Here is a 17,595-nt window from a genome sequence, read left to right as displayed (position 1 = left end):
TGTGATCTGCCTCGCCTCTACCCCGCCACCCACAAGTTATTGACCCGCGGCCTGTTCCGAGGGCTGAAGACCCGACGATCGGGTGCCTCGCGGCGGGGACGGCTGGAGACCTCGCGTCCCAGCGCCAACGGGTGAGCGCCCGCCACTCGGAACCATAAAACCAAGTCCCGGATTTCACCCGGGGGACATTCTGGAGGTATTGTGACCGGGTGATGTGCCTCGTTGCTGGGGAGGTATGAGCCGAGAGTGGCGGGGTGTTATGGAGGTTTATATTACAACTCGGTGTTGTTCCCGTGCGTGGATGAGCGCATTTCTGCCGGAGACAGGCGGCGTGTTGTGGTCGTATTCTGACCGCGTAATAGGGAGAAGGCGAGGCGGTGGTGGAGAGGGAAAAATTTTAAAGAGATGGTGGAATGTATGATTGGAGAGAGAGAAGCGAAAAAGTTGGACGTGATCCCGGTGTCCAACAACACTGTCGCGCGCATCGATGCTTTGTCCGAAGACATCCTGGCTACATTGGTCGGTCGCGTGAAGAAGAGTGAGTTTTACTCTCTGCAAGTAGACGAGCCTACAGATGTGGCCAATCTGGCCAATCGTCCGTTACCTTCGTAACGTTACGTCCGTTACCTTTTCGAAGGCACGGTGCAGGAAGAGTTTTTGTGTTTTTTATCTTGTAAACAAACGCCACGCGCGAGCAATCTGTTCTCTCATTCGTCCGATTTTTATGCGGCTCTGTTGCTTCTTTTTTTTTTAAGGTGCGTGTGTGTGTGTGTGTGGGGGGGGGGGGTTGGGGGTGTGGGGGGGGGGGTTGGGGGTGCGTGAACCCGGTCGGGATGTAGAAGGGGGTGCGTGGCCTAAAAAGTTTGGGAACCGCTGCTGTACACCAACAGCTGCACCTCCAGTCACCAGTCCGTCAAGCTCCTGAAGTTCACGGATGACACCACCCTCATTGGACTCATCTCTGGTGGGGATGAGTCCGCCTACAGGTGGGAGACTGACCATCTGGTGACCTGGTGCGGTCTGAACAACCTGGAGCTCAACGCTCTAAAGACAGTGGAGATGGTTGTGGATTTCAGGAAGAACGCAGCCCCACCAGCCCCCATCACTCTGTGTGACTCCCCCGTTGACGTGGTGGAGTCCTTCCTCTTCCTGGGCTCCATCATATCCCAGGACCTCAAGTGGGAGCTGAACATCAGATCCATCACCAAGAAGGCTCAGCAGAGGATGTACTTCCTGAGGCAGCTGAAGAAGTTCAACCTGCCAAAGACAATGATGGTGCATTTCTACACAGCCATCATTGAGTCCATCCTCTGCTCCTCCATCACCGTCTGGTACGCTGCAGCCACAGCCAAGGACAAGGACAGACTGCAGCGCATCGTTCACTCTGCTGAGAGGATGATTGGCTGCAATCTGCCGTCCCTCCAGGACTTGTTCACTTCAAGAGCAAGAAGGATTGTAGCCGACCCCTCCCACCCTGGACATGATCTATTTGTTCCCCTCCCATCTGTCAGGAGGCTGAGGTCCATCAGAACCAAGACCTCACGCCACACAAACAGTTTCTTCCCGTCTGCAGTCGGGCTCATTAACAGAGCCCGGGTCCCCCACTGACTCTGTCATCCCCAGGACATTTCCTTCTGGTCTCTCCCCTGCACATCCCTGTCTCTTTATTTAAACTCATCACTTTTAACTTTTCACCTATACTTCACTTGTTTTACATTCCTGTTATCTGTTTTGCTGTGCACGTTATTCTATATTTTATTGTACATTTTAATATGCTTCTATTTCTTGCACTGTGTTGATTGTGATAGTTTAATGTTGTTGTTAAATGTTAGCACCACCCACCACGACAAATTCCTTGTAGGTGCAAACTTCCTTGGCAATAAACGGTTCTGATTCTGATTCTGAAAAATAGTTTGAAAGTGTATAATATCGTGAACTTAACACTGTTAAACTTTTGTAAAAAATTGTAAATAATGTTCGAGCTTTAAATATAACAGAGTAACATTCTCTACAGTTGCACCACCTGCCTTACTGGTTGCACCACCTGACATTTGCAACTGATTTCAAATGAAACAGGCATCTACTCGGGCACTAGCATTAGCTTTTGTTCTTGCTAACAACTTCATACATATACATTTTAAATAGAATAAAGACATTTATGATACAATAACATTTCTCCAGTTTTACATTGGTTGTACCGCCCTGACATGGAAAGTGAACCACTCTACCTATAAGTTGAAAGTAGCTGTTTTTATCAATATTCAAAAGAGATATAAAAACATGTTCACAAAGGTCAGTTGAGGTCCTGTTGATGATGCAATAACCTGTTTACTGTTTTCCACTTTCATTTTATAATAAAAGTCCCATCTTTACAGCTGTGCCACCCTGATATTTCAGAACATTCAAATTGCTGGACAAAAGTTTTTAAATTATCGCAACAGCTTAAAACTATTGGTATTTGTAGAAATTTGGTTTATTTGAATCGTTTCAACAATAAAAGCATGCCATAGTATTTTATTTTGAATTTATTATCATTTAAATACCATTTTTAATAGTTTTCTTAGTCTGTTCATCTGCTAGGACAGGTGCAAAACATCAGGGTTTGAGAAGCCAAAACATAAAATCATATATATTATATGATTGTACTGAAAGTGAGTTTTATAGAATGAAATTATATGTGTCACAAACTGATACAATTATTTTAAAAGGAAATAGTGGACTCGGACACAAAAATATGCATGTCATGTCATTGACCCATAATCATGTAAACATGTGATATATTATTTATTGATCATGTATAATCATGTAAACATGTGATACATTATTCATCATGAAAACAATAATAAAAGACAGCACATTGACAATAAAACCAAACTGCAGGAGATAATAAATACTTTTTATTGATTAGTTGAACAGAGGTTGATTGACAGCATGCTGTATGTATTAAGGCACATGAAGCTATGAGGTCAGAGGTTTTCTGCTTCCTTTGACACATTAATTATAAAACACCTGAGAAGGTGAGACGCCACGTAACATAGAACAAAACTAAACCATTCAGTCCAATCAGGAGGGAGCTCACCTGGAGAGAAAAATATAACAATGCTGACATCGAACCTGACACAAGTCACAGGTCACACAGTCATTGACCCGTCAGGAGGTCAGAGGTCACAGCAGTAGGAGTCAGTGCTCAGTTCCTTCAATCAACTTTTATTCTGTTTCTTCTTCTGAACGAGCTCCGCTAGCATCTTGTAACGAATCATACACTCCTCCTGAAAAACAAACACACAGATCAGTTTCAATGGTCATTCAATTATTATTATTACGTTACAATAATAATAATAATTCAGTTGTAAGGCTCAAATCTACTGGGGTTAGGGTTCATTCTTCTATTGGGGGGGGTCTTTTATAGCGCCGCCGACCTGTGGACAACCGGAAGGAGAGCTTTGGGGTCGCGTAATGTGAGCTGACAGGTAAGGACAGGATCTCGGGAGGTGGAGCATCATTAACTAGATATAGTTGGGTTCACATTCAGAGGGGCTAGACTCCTTTTCAGGGTTCTCCAGGGTGAGGTGTGGAGAACCTGAGCGTCGCCTCTATAAAACTGTGAGTCTCTTGACGATTGTTTGAGTACCTGGTCTTCTTGTAGTCTCTGGGTGGCATTCTAGAGAGTACCGATGGAGAACCCTGGAGATGATTGGGAGGAAAGGACTGTCTAATCTGGGTGTGGGAGGAGTTTGGGGAGACTATGGAGAACAAGGAAGTTCTGGCACATCGTTAGATGACTCATGAAGGAAAAGCAGGGATTGGTTTAGGCTCAGCCATGAAATACACGTTTTTAACACTTTGGAGGCTTCCTGCTGCAACTTCTAATTCCAGACAATGTTTCCTCACAACCGACATGAAAAGACAACGAGGTGAAACGTCATTGGTCAGTTAGTTATTGGTAGAGAGCTGATGGGTCATCAATCAATCCCAGCTTCATGTGTAAGTAAGTCTGAGTCTGAACGAAGAAGATAGACCAGAACTCACGTCTCCAATGACGACTTTGTGCAACTCAATGGGTTTTGTCTCAGATGAAATGACGACTACATTTAAAACCCGTTTGGTCTCCAGATGTTCTTCTAGTAACCATAAGTCTGTCTCATAGCTTCTGTAACATCTCTTTAGTGGTTAAATAAAGTTAGACAACCAATCAATGAATCAGCCATCAGGTCTACCTGGTTACCTGCCTACAGGTAGACGGTCTACCTGCCTACAGATAGACGGTCTACCTGCCTACAGATGGACAGGTAGACGGTCTACCTGCCTACAGATAGACAGGTGGACAGTCTACCTTTCTACCTGTCTCCGGTCTCACCTTAGTCTTCCCAGGGACCACCATGGCGATGCGATCCCAGCGCTCTGCTGTTCCTCTGGGAAACTGTTGCAGAGCGAGTTCCAGCAGCTTCTGTTGGTTCTGAGTCCAGATTGTGGGTTCTACTTTGTTCTCCTGAGGCTCCGCCTCCTCCTCCTCCTCCTCCTCCTCCACTGATGCCGTTGGGTCAAAATCTCTCTGCCGACGACCTCTGACTTTAAGCTCCTCTCCCTCTGCTGGTGACTTCCTGTTCCTCCTCCTGACAGCTGGAGCTGCTTCTTCTTCTTCTTCCTCTTCCTCCTCCTGCTGCTCACAGGCTCCTCCCACTCTCTGAGTCATCAGCTTGTCAGGAACAGGAAATGACCTCACAGGAAAAAGAGGTCCCTTCAGATCTGACAGCTTCACCAGACCTAAAACATAGACACCAAGGTTAACTAGACCTGATACTAGATACTGACAGTAGAACCTGATAACAGTAGAACCTGATAACAGTAGAACCCGACACTAACAGTAGAACCCGATAATAACATGCAGAACCTGATACTGACAATAGAACCCGATACTGACAGTAGAACCCGATAATAACAGTAGAATATGATACTGACAGTACAACATGATAATAACAGTAGAACCTGATACTGACAGTAGAACCTGATAACAGTAGAACCTGATAACAGTAGAACATGATAACAATAGAACCTGATAACAGTAGAACATGGTAATAACAGTAGAACATGATAATAATAGTAGAACATGATAATAACAATAGAACCTGATAATAACAGTAGAACATGATAATAACAGTAGAACATGATAATAACAGTTGAACCCGACACTGACAGTAGAACCTGATAATAACAGTAGAACCTGATACTAACAGTAGAACCTGATAATAACAGAACATGATAATAACAGCAGAACCTGATAATAACAGCAGAACCTGATAACAGTAGAACCTGATAATAACAGTATAACCTGATCATAACAGTAGAACCTGATAATAACAGTAGAACCTGATAACAGTATAACCTGATAATAACAGTAGCACCTGATAACAGTAGAACCTGATAATAACAGTAGAACCCGATACTAACAGTGGAACCTGATAACAGTAGAACATGATAATAACACTAGAACCTGACACTGACAGTAGAACCTGATAATAACAGTAGAACCTGATAACAGTAGAACCTGATAATAACAGAACATGATAATAACAGTAGAACCTGATAACAGGAGAACCTGATAATAACAGTAAACCATGATAACAGTAGAACCTGAAAATAACAGTAGAACCTGATAATAACAGTAGAACCTGATAATAACAGAACATGATAATAACAGTAGAACATGATAATAACAGTTGAACCTGACACTGACAGTAGAACCTGATAATAACAGTAGAACCTGATACTAACAGTAGAACCTGATAATAACAGTAGAACAGGATAATAACAGCAGAACCTGATAAGAACAGCAGAACATGATAATAACAGTAGAACCTGATAACAGTATAACCTGATACTAACAGTGGAACCTGATAATAACAGTGGAACCTGATAATAACAGTAGAACATGATAATAACACTAGAACCTGACACTGACAGTAGAACCTGATAATAACAGTAGAACCTGATAACAGTAGAACCTGATAATAACAGAACATGATAATAACAGTAGAACCTGATAACAGTAGAACCTGATAATAACAGTAAAACATGATAACAGTAGAACCTGATAATAACAGTAGAACATGATACTGACAACAGAACCCAAAGGTGACAGTAGAACATAGTTGAGGTTACCTGAGGTGTTGCTCACATTGTTTTTCACCTGTTTGACTTTAGTCGTCACCTGTTGAAGAAAACAGATTCAGTCAGTTTATCTTTTGGAACATTTAATATTTGATGTTCCATCAACAGAACCATTAACACATTGAATCTTGCTTCGTGACCCTTTGAGAACTGAACCCTGATCATCATGACCCTGAATACCAGATTCTGATATCTGTCTAACACTTCACTGGTTTTAAACCAGTATTAACAAACTTACATCAGACACAGATCTTCCCAGTTCATGAGCAATCTTCTCCCAGCGACCCGGAGATCCTCCAGGGAATTTAACCATCAACCTGCTGAGGAGGCTGAGCTCGTCCTCCATCCAGTCTGCAGTCTGAGGACATAAATAAAGAGACAGTGACATCATCTGTAGCTCACTTTAGTCTGAGGACATAAATAAAGAGACAGTGACATCATCTGTAGCTCACTTTAGTCTGAGGACATAAATAAAGACTAAGACTGATAACTGATGAATAATATCAGACCTTCTTCTTTGCAGCTCCGCGGTCCTGCAGCCAGTCGTCCATCTGGTCCTCGATGTCCTCGATGGACGTGGCCTGGTCATAACCTGGACTGTTCAGGTTCTCTGAAGACAGCTCGTAAACAGGAAACTCCACCTTCGGCTTCTTCACCTTCGGCCTCTTCTCTCCTGAACAGACAGGAAGTTCAGTTACATCTCATGGCTGAGACAGGAAACATAAACATGTGGTGCTGTGGAAGCTATTATAACCCATATTCATAACATATTCATATATTATAACTAGTGCTGGGCAAGTTAACGCATTAATTAATTAACGCCAACAATTATTTTATCGCGCGTTAATGCAGTTTTAAAAAAATCATTCAGCGGACATATTTAACGAAGTACCGGGCGGCCGATCGGCTGGCAGCGAACAGCGGTTTGTGTGGCGTCTCTTCCGTCTCTTCCTGTTTCCTTCACCTACATTCCCCTGGGTCCTAATGCTGCGTTCACACCAAACGCGGCGGGAATTATTCGCGCGAGTAGATTACATACAAAGTCTCTGCACAGACACGATTAGACTGGAGTGACGCGATTGACGCGAATTCGCCCCAAATGCGTGAGTTGAAAATTTTCAACTTCTGTGAAATATTGGCGTTACGCTGTGGCGCGATAGCCTATCAGCGTTGAGATGTTTCTCCTGTCATCACGGACTTCCTGCCGTTGTTGAATCAGGAAATAAATCCTGTAGCAGTCTGTGTTCACGCAGAGCTCTACGATACCTCATATCAACAGAGACCGGACCAAACTGTGTGTGTGTGTGTGTAAACCATATGGTACAAACCATGAATACACGCTGCCGTATTTATGTCTACATGACGTTATTCTGAGTGCTGGTGGAGCTGCTACAATGTTAGCATAGCCTAGCATATCCGAGCTCCATTGAGAAGACAAGTACAAATCGACATCATTACGTAGTTATTTCGGAGTCCCTTTTTGTCCCTTTATTGCCGTTGAATCACAGACAATCAGTTTATTTAGTGTTCACACAGCTGTAGTCAACCGACGTGTGGCTTGCTAGACAGTGAATACAGCTCGATGAAATCCACGGAGCTCCTCTGAACAATGTTGTGAACATGACGGCGTTTAGTTTCCCGGGATATCTGTGACTTCCACGACATGTACTAAGTAGGGGTGTAACTGTTCACAAAATCCACGGTTGGGTTCGGTACGATACAGTGGAGCCACGGTTCGGTACGTTTCGTTACAGTAGAAAACAATAAATGCCAGAGAAATGTACTTGATTTTAAAATATATTTGTTCATTACAACTAACATCATGAAGTTATTCTTTGACTTTGAACAATGATGGAACTATACCTGAGTGACTCATCTTCTGGGGTGTCTTCTTAGCAACACATAAGCATAAAAAACTAAAACTGCTCCTTAATGTTATGTAGTATTGTTGCTTACATCTTGTATTGTTACTTACATCTTGCAAAAGAGATTTTTAATCTCAATGGGACTACCTGGTATCCGCCTCAAGCAGACTTCAAATGTTCATCAGTCATGGTGGAACGGTGTTTGGACTTAATGTTCTTCATGTGGGAAAAGGCTGACTCACATAAATGAGTGGAGCCGAATAATGCAGTCAAAAAGGTATCACATGTCCTCATGTTTGGGGACTTTTCCTCTGTGAGGAAACTGTCCATGGGCCCTGGACGTCAGCTGAATGTCAGCTTGCAGTGTCAACATCTCATCCTCCACTCCAGACGAGTTTAGGTGAAACAGCGTTGACATTTTTGATGCGAGTAAATCAACCTCAATATCTTCCCCAAATGTGCAGCACATAAGTGTAGCAGCTGGCTCAAGTAAAGCAAAGTCTGGAAAGCGTTTGTCAATCTGCTCTGTGTAGCACTGTCACGTTACGCACACGCCTTCCGCTGAGTCTCCAGCTCTGACGCCAGGTTTTGGAGGTTTCCCAAATCATGGTGCTGCAGCTTTAGCTTCTTTAGTAGAAATACATTGGAAGGCGAACTCATTTGCTCGCCGGAGTTTTGCAGTTGACCGCGCATACGTGGTGACCCGTGTGTGAGAAAATCAAGTGGCAAATGCCATGCGGACATCTCATCTTTTTTGAATGGCATGCGATCTAACCGCACTGCCTCCGCGATCGAACGGTCGAGATATATATATCGACGTATTGGGCACCCCTGGTTTACACCAAATGTTATTGACCTTTTGTTCATAGAGCAGAACTTTAAAACAAAAGTGCACAATACACTACTTTATAATTCATCATTGAACTTTGCCATAACAATGAGATTAATCGTGACGAAACATTGTAATCGTTGCCCAGCACCAATTATAACCCATATTCATATACAAGTTAAAACATTTTTAAAAAGTATTTACTTGTTACAACTTCCTGTTCTGCTTCAGCTTCTTCTCTCAGCTGCTGTTTCATCTGCTGGCAGTCCTCATAGTACTGCTTCACCTCCTGAAACACAGAAAAGGACATTTACAAATGTAAAGTCAACCTGTGAATGTGCAGCTGGACCCGCCTCACATTCCTCCTTCTACACGTCCACCTTAAACCATTAACGGCCAAAGCAGAGCTCCTCAACAAGAACAGGACCTTTAGTGAGACAGAAGAGGACCTTTAGTGAGACAGAAGAGGACCTTTAGTGAGACAGAAGAGGACCTTTAGTGAGACAGAAGAATACATTTAGTGAGACAGAAGAAGACGTTGAGTGAAACAGAAGAAGAAAGACATTTAGTGAGACTGAAGAAGACATTTAGTGAGACAGAAGAGGACCTTTAGTGAGACAGAAGAGGACGTTTCGTGAGACAGAAGAGGACGTTTAGTGAGACAGAAGAAGACATTTAGTGAGACAGAAGAAGACGTTTAGTGAGACAGAAGAGGACATTTAGTGAGACAGAAGAGGACATTTAGTGAGACAGAAGACATTTAGTAAGACAGAAGACATTGAGTGAGACAGAAGAGGATGTTTAGTGAGACAGAAGAGGACATTTAGTGAGACAGAAGAAGACGTTTAGTGAGACAGAAGAAGACGTTTAGTGAGACAGAAGAAGACGTTTCGTGAGACAGAAGAGGACATTTAGTGAGACAGAAGAAGATATTTAGTGAGACAGAAGAGGACATTTAGTGAGACAGAAGAGGACGTTTAGTGAGACAGAAGAGGACCTTTCGTGAGACAGAAGAGGACGTTGAGTGAGACAGAAGACATTTAGTGAGTGAGACAGAAGACATTTAGTGAGACAGAAGAAGATGTTTAGTGAGACAGAAGAAGACATTTAGTGAGACAGAAGAAGACATTTAGTGAGACAGAAGAAGACGTTTAGTGAGACAGAAGAGGACGTTTAGTGAGACAGAAGAGGACGTTTAGTGAGACAGAAGAGGACGTTTCGTGAGACAGAAGAAGACGTTTGGTGAGACAGAAGAAGACATTTAGTGAGACAGAAGAGGACATTTAGTGAGACAGAAGAGGACGTTTGGTGAGACAGAAGAAGACATTTAGTGAGACAGAAGAAGACGTTTAGTGAGACAGAAGAGGACGTTTAGTGAGACAGAAGAAGACATTTCGTGAGACAGAAGACATTTAGTGAGACAGAAGAAGACATTTAGTGAGACAGAAGAAGACATTTAGTGAGACAGAAGAAGACATTTAGTGAGACAGAAGAAGACATTTAGTGAGACAGAAGAAGACATTTAGTGAGACAGAAGAAGACATTTAGTGAGACAGAAGAAGACATTTAGTGAGACAGAAGACATTTAGTGAGACAGAAGAAGACGTTTAATGAGACAGAAGAGGACGTTTAGTGAGACAGAAGAGGACATTTAGTGAGACAGAAGAAGATATTTAGTGAGACAGAAGAGGACATTTAGTGAGACAGAAGAGGACGTTTAGTGAGACAGAAGAGGACCTTTCGTGAGACAGAAGAGGACGTTGAGTGAGACAGAAGAGGACGTTGAGTGAGACAGAAGACATTTAGTGAGACAGAAGAAGACGTTTAGTGAGACAGAAGAAGACATTTAGTGAGACAGAAGAAGACATTTAGTGAGACAGAAGAAGACGTTTAGTGAGACAGAAGGACGTTTAGTGAGACAGAAGAGGACGTTTAGTGAGACAGAAGAGGACGTTTGGTGAGACAGAAGAAGACGTTTGGTGAGACAGAAGACATTTAGTGAGACAGAAGAGGACATTTAGTGAGACAGAAGAGGACGTTTGGTGAGACAGAAGAAGACATTTAGTGAGACAGAAGAAGACGTTTAGTGAGACAGAAGAGGACGTTTAGTGAGACAGAAGAAAACATTTCGTGAGACAGAAGACATTTAGTGAGACAGAAGAAGACATTTAGTGAGACAGAAGAAGACATTTAGTGAGACAGAAGAAGACGTTTAATGAGACAGAAGAGGACGTTTAGTGAGACAGAAGAGGACGTTTAGTGAGACAGAAGAGGACGTTTAGTGAGACAGAAGAGGACGTATAGTGAGACAGAAGAAGACATTTAGTGAGACAGAAGAGGACGTTTAGCGAGACAGAAGAAGACATTTAGTGAGACAGACGAAGACTTTTAGTGAGACAGAAAAGGACATTTAGTGAGACAGAAGACGTTTAGTGAGACAGAAGAAGACGTTAAGTGAGACAGAAGAGGACGTTTAGTGAGACAGAAGAGGACGTTTAGTGAGACAGAAGAAGACGTTTAGTGAGACAGAAGAGGACATTTAGTGAGACAGAAGAGGACATTTAGTGAGACAGAAGAAGACATTTAGTGAGACAGAAGAAGACGTTTAGTGAGAGAAGAAGACGTTAAGTGAGACAGAAGACTTTTAGTGAGACAGAAGAGGACATTTAGTGAGACAGAAGAAGACGTTTAGTGAGACAGAAGACATTTAGTGAGACAGAAGAAGACATTTGGTGAGACAGAAGATGTTTAGTGAGACAGAAGAGGAAAGACATTTAGTGAGACAGAAGAAGACATTTAGTGAGACAGAAGACATTTAGTGAGACAGAAGAGGACCTTTAGTGCGACAGAAGAGGACCTTTAGTGAGACAGAAGAGGAAAGAGATTTAGTGAGACAGAAGAAGACATTTCGTGAGACAGAAGAAGACATTTAGTGAGACAGAAGAGGACATTTGGTGAGACAGAAGAGGACGTTTAGTGAGACAGAAGAAGACATTGAGGGAAATATGAGATCATGAAAACACAAATCTTTCTAATAAATGTAGAAAGTTGTTTGTGGTCCTTTTGTTGTTCAGACTACAATGAACATTTATTTAAACCAGATGTTGAATCAGAAAACTAATCAAATATAAACTTGAGTTTGTTCTGTGATCTGTCTTCACTCTGGTGTTAAACTCAGTCAGTCAGTCCGATTGGCTGCAGCGTCCAATCACATGACTGATGACCAATGAGGGGGCGTGTCGGTCGTTAAAAGACTTCCTGGAAGTCTGTTCTTGTGGCTCCTCCTCCTCCATCCTCCATTTGGGACGGCCGTCAATATGGCGGCGCAGAACAACTTCCAGTTCAAGCGAGGATCGAGGAAGCGACAATTAAGAGACTTGGGAAGTACCCATGAGTGACTCACAATTAGGTCATGAGTGACTCACAATGAGGTCATGGAGTGACTCACAATGAGGTCATGAGTGACTCACAATGAGGTCATGGAGTGATGAGGTGAAGATGAGGTAGTTGAGGTGATGTCACCACGGTGACTCCATTGAGTTGTGTTTCACTGCAGTGATTTAATTTGTTATTGGCAGGTAGAGTACCTGGATGGTCTGCGGCAGGTTCTTGATGGACAGGTAAAGCCAGATGCTCAGCTTCAGAGGGAGGATGTCCTGCCAGTGTGGCCGATCGTGAACTCTGAAACAACAAACAAACAATAAATAACACAAATAAACCAAATTAACAGTAAGTGTAGCGATGTCAAAGCTGTACCTGTCGGTCCGATCCTGGCCAATACACCTGAGCTCCTCAGCAGGTCTGGAGCTCAGCTTCTTCTTCTTCTCTTTCTTCTTCTTACTCAGCAGCTCATCCTGGAAACATGGAGGATTCATAATGGTATCACATGCTCAGGCCTACTTTGATTGGGTGAATGAGTTCTAATGTTGTCTCACCAGCTGTTTCTCCAGGTAAATGGACCAAATGACAGCGTAGTGTCCCACAGTGAGGATGAGGAAGAGGAGGAAGGCCAGCTCAGCGTTACTCATCTTCCTCACTCGTCTGTAGTAGAACACTGGCTGCCGCCAATCAGGAAGCCCGTTCACCAGGATATCATCATACCTGCAAAACATACACATTTTATTTATACAGCACTAATTACAAACAATCCTAGTCTATGGACTAGTGACAGAGGTCTAAGGAGGTATATGGACTAGCTGCAGAGGTCTAAGAAGGTCCAATGACTAGCTGCAGAAGTCTAAGGTCTATGAACTAGTTGCAGAGGTCCAAGGAGGTCTAAGGACAAGCTGCATAGGTCTAATGAGGTCTAAGGACTAGCTGCAGAGGTCTAAGGAGGCCTAAGGAGGTCTAAGGACTAGTTGCAGCGGTCTAAGGACTAGCTGCAGAGGTCTAAGGAGGTCTAAGGACTAGTTGCAGAGGTCTAAGGACTAGTTGCACAGGTCTAAGGACTAGTTGCAGAGGACTAGCTGCAGAGGTCTAAGGACTAGTTGCAGAGGTCCAAGGAGGTCTAAGGACTAGCTGCAGAGGTCTAAGGACTAGTTGCAGAGGTCTAAGGAGGCCTAAGGAGGTCTAAGGACTAGTTGCAGTGGTCTAAGGACTAGCTGCAGAGGTCTAAGGACTAGTTACAGAGGACTAGCTGCAGAGGTCTAAGGACTAGTTGCAGAGGACTAGCTGCAGAGGTCTAAGGACTAGCTGCAGAGGTCTAAGGACTAGCTGCCGAGGTCTAAGGAGGTCTACGGACTAGCTGCAGAGGTCTAAGGAGGTCTAAGGACTAGTTGCAGAGGTCTAAGGACTAGCTGCAGAGGTCTGGACATGATGCACAGAAGTGAGACTCACTTGCTTCGTCTCTCCTCGTCCTTCAGGACTTCATAAATGGCCACCAGCTAAAAACAAAAAGGACAAAGACTGAATGATCTGAACCTTATGTTCTGTTTTCATGAGATGCTGCTTTGGTTGATTCATCAAAATCTTAACAGTGATTGATTATTGACAGCAGTAGTTTGTACCTTGGCTGTAATACTTTGTAGATTTGTAGATTAATTGCATCAGTATATTTTTTGCTGCTGTAACAAACAAATTTCCCTTTGCGGGATGAATAAAGTATCCATCTATCTAGATTTAAGTTAATTACTCATCCTGATAGTGTAGTGTTTTATTGTGTGTGTATTGTTTGTGCGTGTGTGCACCGTTTGTGTATTGTATTGTTTGTGTGTTGTGTTTATTGTGAATTGTACATAACATCTTTAAGAACAAGAGAAGTGTTTCTTACTTGTCTGAACTGAGTTTCAGCGTTTTCATCTTTGTTCTTGTCAGGATGCAGAGAGAGAGACAGCCGTCGATAGGCCTTCTTTATCTCTGCTCCTGAAGCATCCTGAGACAGACAGACAGAGAGAGAGACAGAGAGACAGACAGACAGACAGACAGAGAGAGAGACAGAGAGAGACAGACAGACAGAGAGAGAGACAGAGAGAGACAGACAGACAGACAGACAGACAGAGAGACAGAGAGAGACAGACAGACAGACAGACAGACAGACAGACAGACAGACAGACAGACAGACAGACAGACAGACAGACAGACAGACAGACAGACAGACAGACAGACAGACAGACAGACAGACAGACAGACAGACAGACAGACAGACAGACAGAGAGACAGAGAGACAGACAGACATGCTGTCAATAAAAACATACCAACCCCTCAGATGTGAAACATCTTCAACAGTTTGTTCTTCAGCAGAATCATTTAAATATTTGAACAACCAAAACAGAGTCAGTCAATTCAGCTGCAGTCTTTACTTCAGTTTTTACTTCGTGTACACGCAGTACTTGTTCCTGATTGGCTGGATGACGTAAAACATAAACAAACAGACTGAAGGTCAAGTTCAGGATGAACACAGTTCAAACGGTCCTGTATAAATACTGTTTCTATTGGTCCTGTATGAATACTGTGTTTCTATTGGTCCTGTATAAATACTGTTTCTATTGGTTCTGTATAAATACTGTGTTTCTATTGGCTCTGTATAAATACTGTGTTTCTATTGGTCCTGTATAAATACTGTGTTTCTATTGGTCCTGTATAAATACTGTTTCTATTGGTCCTGTATAAATACTGTGTTTCTATTGGTCCTGTATAAATACTGTGTTTCTATTGGTCCTGTATAAATACTGTGTTTCTATTGGTCCTGTATAAATACTGTGTTTCTATTGGCTCTGTATAAATACTGTGTTTCTATTGGTCCTGTATAAATACTGTGTTTCTATTGGTCCTGTATAAATACTGTGTTTCTATTGGTCCTGTATAAATACTGCGTTTCTATTGGTCCTGTATAAATACTGTGTTTCTATTGGTCCTGTATAAATACTGTGTTTCTATTGGTTCTGTATAAATACTGTGTTTCTATTGGTCCTGTATAAATACTGTTTCTATTGGCTCTGTATAAATACTGTGTTTCTATTGGCTCTGTAAAAATACTGTGTTTCTATTGGTCCTGTATGAATACTGTGTTTCTATTGGTCCTGTATAAATACTGTTTCTATTGATTCTGTATAAATACTGTGTTTCTATTGGTCCTGTATAAATACTGTTTTTATTGGTACTGTATAAATACTGTGTTTCTATTGGTCCTGTATAAATACTGTGTTTCTATTGGCTCTGTATAAATACTGTGTTTCTATTGGCTCTGTATAAATACTGTTTCTATTGGCTCTGTATAAATACTGTGTTTCTATTGGCTCTGTATAAATACTGTGTTTCTATTGGTCCTGTATAAATACTGTGTTTCTATTGGTCCTGTATAAATACTGTGTTTCTATTGGTCCTGTATAAATACTGTGTTTCTATTGGTCCTGTATAAATACTGTGTTTCTATTGGCTCTGTATAAATACTGTGTTTCTATTGGTCCTGTATAAATACTGTTTATATTGGTTCTGTATAAATACTGTGTTTATATTGGTTCTGTATAAATACTGTGTTTATATTGGTCCTGTATAAATAGTGTGTTTATATTGGTCCTGTATAAATACTGTGTTTATATTGGTCCTGTATAAATACTGTGTTTCTATTGGTCCTGTATAAATACTGTTTATATTGGTTCTGTATGAATACTGTGTTTATATTGATCCTGTATAAATACTGTGTTTATATTGATCCTGTATAAATACTGTGTTTATATTGGTTCTGTATAAATACTGTGTTTATATTGGTTCTGTATAAATACTGTTTATATTGGTCCTGTATAAATACTGTGTTTATATTGGTTCTGTATAAATGCTGTGTTTATATTGGTTCTGTATAAATACTGTGTTTATATTGGTTCTGTATAAATACTGTGTTTATATTGGTTCTGTATAAATACTGTGTTTATATTGATCCTGTATAAATACTGTGTTTATATTGGTTCTGTATAAATACTGTGTTTATATTGGTTCTGTATAAATACTGTTTATATTGGTCCTGTATAAATACTGTTTATATTGGTCCTGTATAAATACTGTGTTTATATTGGTTCTGTATAAATACTGTGTTTATATTGGTTCTGTATAAATACTGTGTTTATATTGGTTCTGTATAAATACTGTGTTTCCTATTGGTTTGTATCACTGAGGGTGGACAGAATAAGATAAACTACATCCGGGTTACCTGATAATCTTGAGTACACTTGTTAGCTGCTGTTAGCCTGAGCTAACCGTTAGCACCAGTAGTTACCTGGTTTTTTACTGGGATTACTGGTGTGCTACAGCTGCTAACTAGCTTAGCTCCTCTGTGTGCACGTGGCACTGAGCTAGCGGCTGCAGTAACCATGGAGACAGTTAGCCGTTAGCAGTTAGCACAGACCTGGTCCAGGGACAGGAACTGGTAGAAGTTCTGCTGGATCTCCTCCACCAGGTCCAACAGCTCCAGATCCGCGTCCCAGGCTCTCAGAGGGGGGACCGCAGAGACCAGTAGGGTCAGACAGATCAGCAGGGACCGGCACGGACCGGCACGGACCGCCATCACAGAGAACCAGTACAAGAGCACACAGAACAGGTCTAACGAGCCTGATGTCCACCACCCGGAAACACTATTGGTCACATCCGGGTGACACGTTATTGTCAAAATAAAAATCCTCTGTGAGTAACACTGCCAGTCACATCTGGGTGACACGTTGCTGTCAAAATAAAAGTCCGCGACATCTGGAGGAAGATCACAAATACGTCAATTAATTTCTGTGATAAGATAGTCTGTATTCCAACAGTAATAATACTATAATATAACATAATGTATAATAATATAGTTATATATAGAAATAAATAATGTTATACAATCCCTCAGGTATAGTTATTATGTAACAAGAAGGAACGTGAGAAATGTGAAAGAGCTTCTTACCAGAGATGATTAAGATGAGACTTAAACAATTATATTAATATAAGACTAAATATGAAACATATAAATAAATTACTTTATGCAAGAATATAGAAATAAAGGAGATCAAATTTCTGTATTTCTGATTTATTCTTGTTACATTTACTTTAGCAGAGTCAATGAAGAGAAAAGGTGTTATTCCTCTTAATAAAATACTGACTGATGTAAAAAGTTATTAAAACTTCAAAGATGAAATGGTCTATGTGATTATTAAGTCAGTGTGTTATGAGTCACAGTTTTTTGAGACGTGTGTGAAGTGTTCTGGTGGTTTGAGTGAGTTTTGGAGGTGAGATTAACTGTTGATGCTGATGTTGATGTTTGCTAGCATC

The 17,595-nt window shown here is 41.6% G+C and overlaps 1 protein-coding gene across 1 annotated transcript; it reads right to left on the bottom strand.

Moving 5' to 3' along the window:
• Positions 1-2,882: 2,882 nt before the first annotated feature.
• dnajc1 (DnaJ (Hsp40) homolog, subfamily C, member 1) lies at positions 2,883-16,905 on the bottom strand. The gene is made up of 12 exons (XM_079284282.1): positions 16,700-16,905; positions 14,132-14,233; positions 13,699-13,745; positions 12,798-12,963; positions 12,619-12,716; positions 12,450-12,543; positions 9,067-9,151; positions 6,678-6,841; positions 6,407-6,526; positions 6,160-6,208; positions 4,358-4,764; positions 2,883-3,269 (listed from the first exon to the last, which is right to left on the bottom strand). Exons 1-12 carry the CDS (start codon positions 16,856-16,858, stop codon positions 3,201-3,203), a joined length of 1,560 nt encoding a protein of 519 aa, XP_079140408.1. The 5' UTR covers positions 16,859-16,905; the 3' UTR covers positions 2,883-3,200.
• Between the last annotated feature and the right edge of the window lie 690 nt (positions 16,906-17,595).

The sequence above is a fragment of the Melanostigma gelatinosum genome, assembly GCF_949748355.1.
Source record: "Melanostigma gelatinosum genome assembly, chromosome: 15".
Lineage (NCBI taxonomy): Eukaryota > Metazoa > Chordata > Actinopteri > Perciformes > Zoarcidae > Melanostigma > Melanostigma gelatinosum.
Note: the sequence above shows the minus strand (reverse complement) of the source record. Positions and strands in the feature narration are given on the sequence as shown.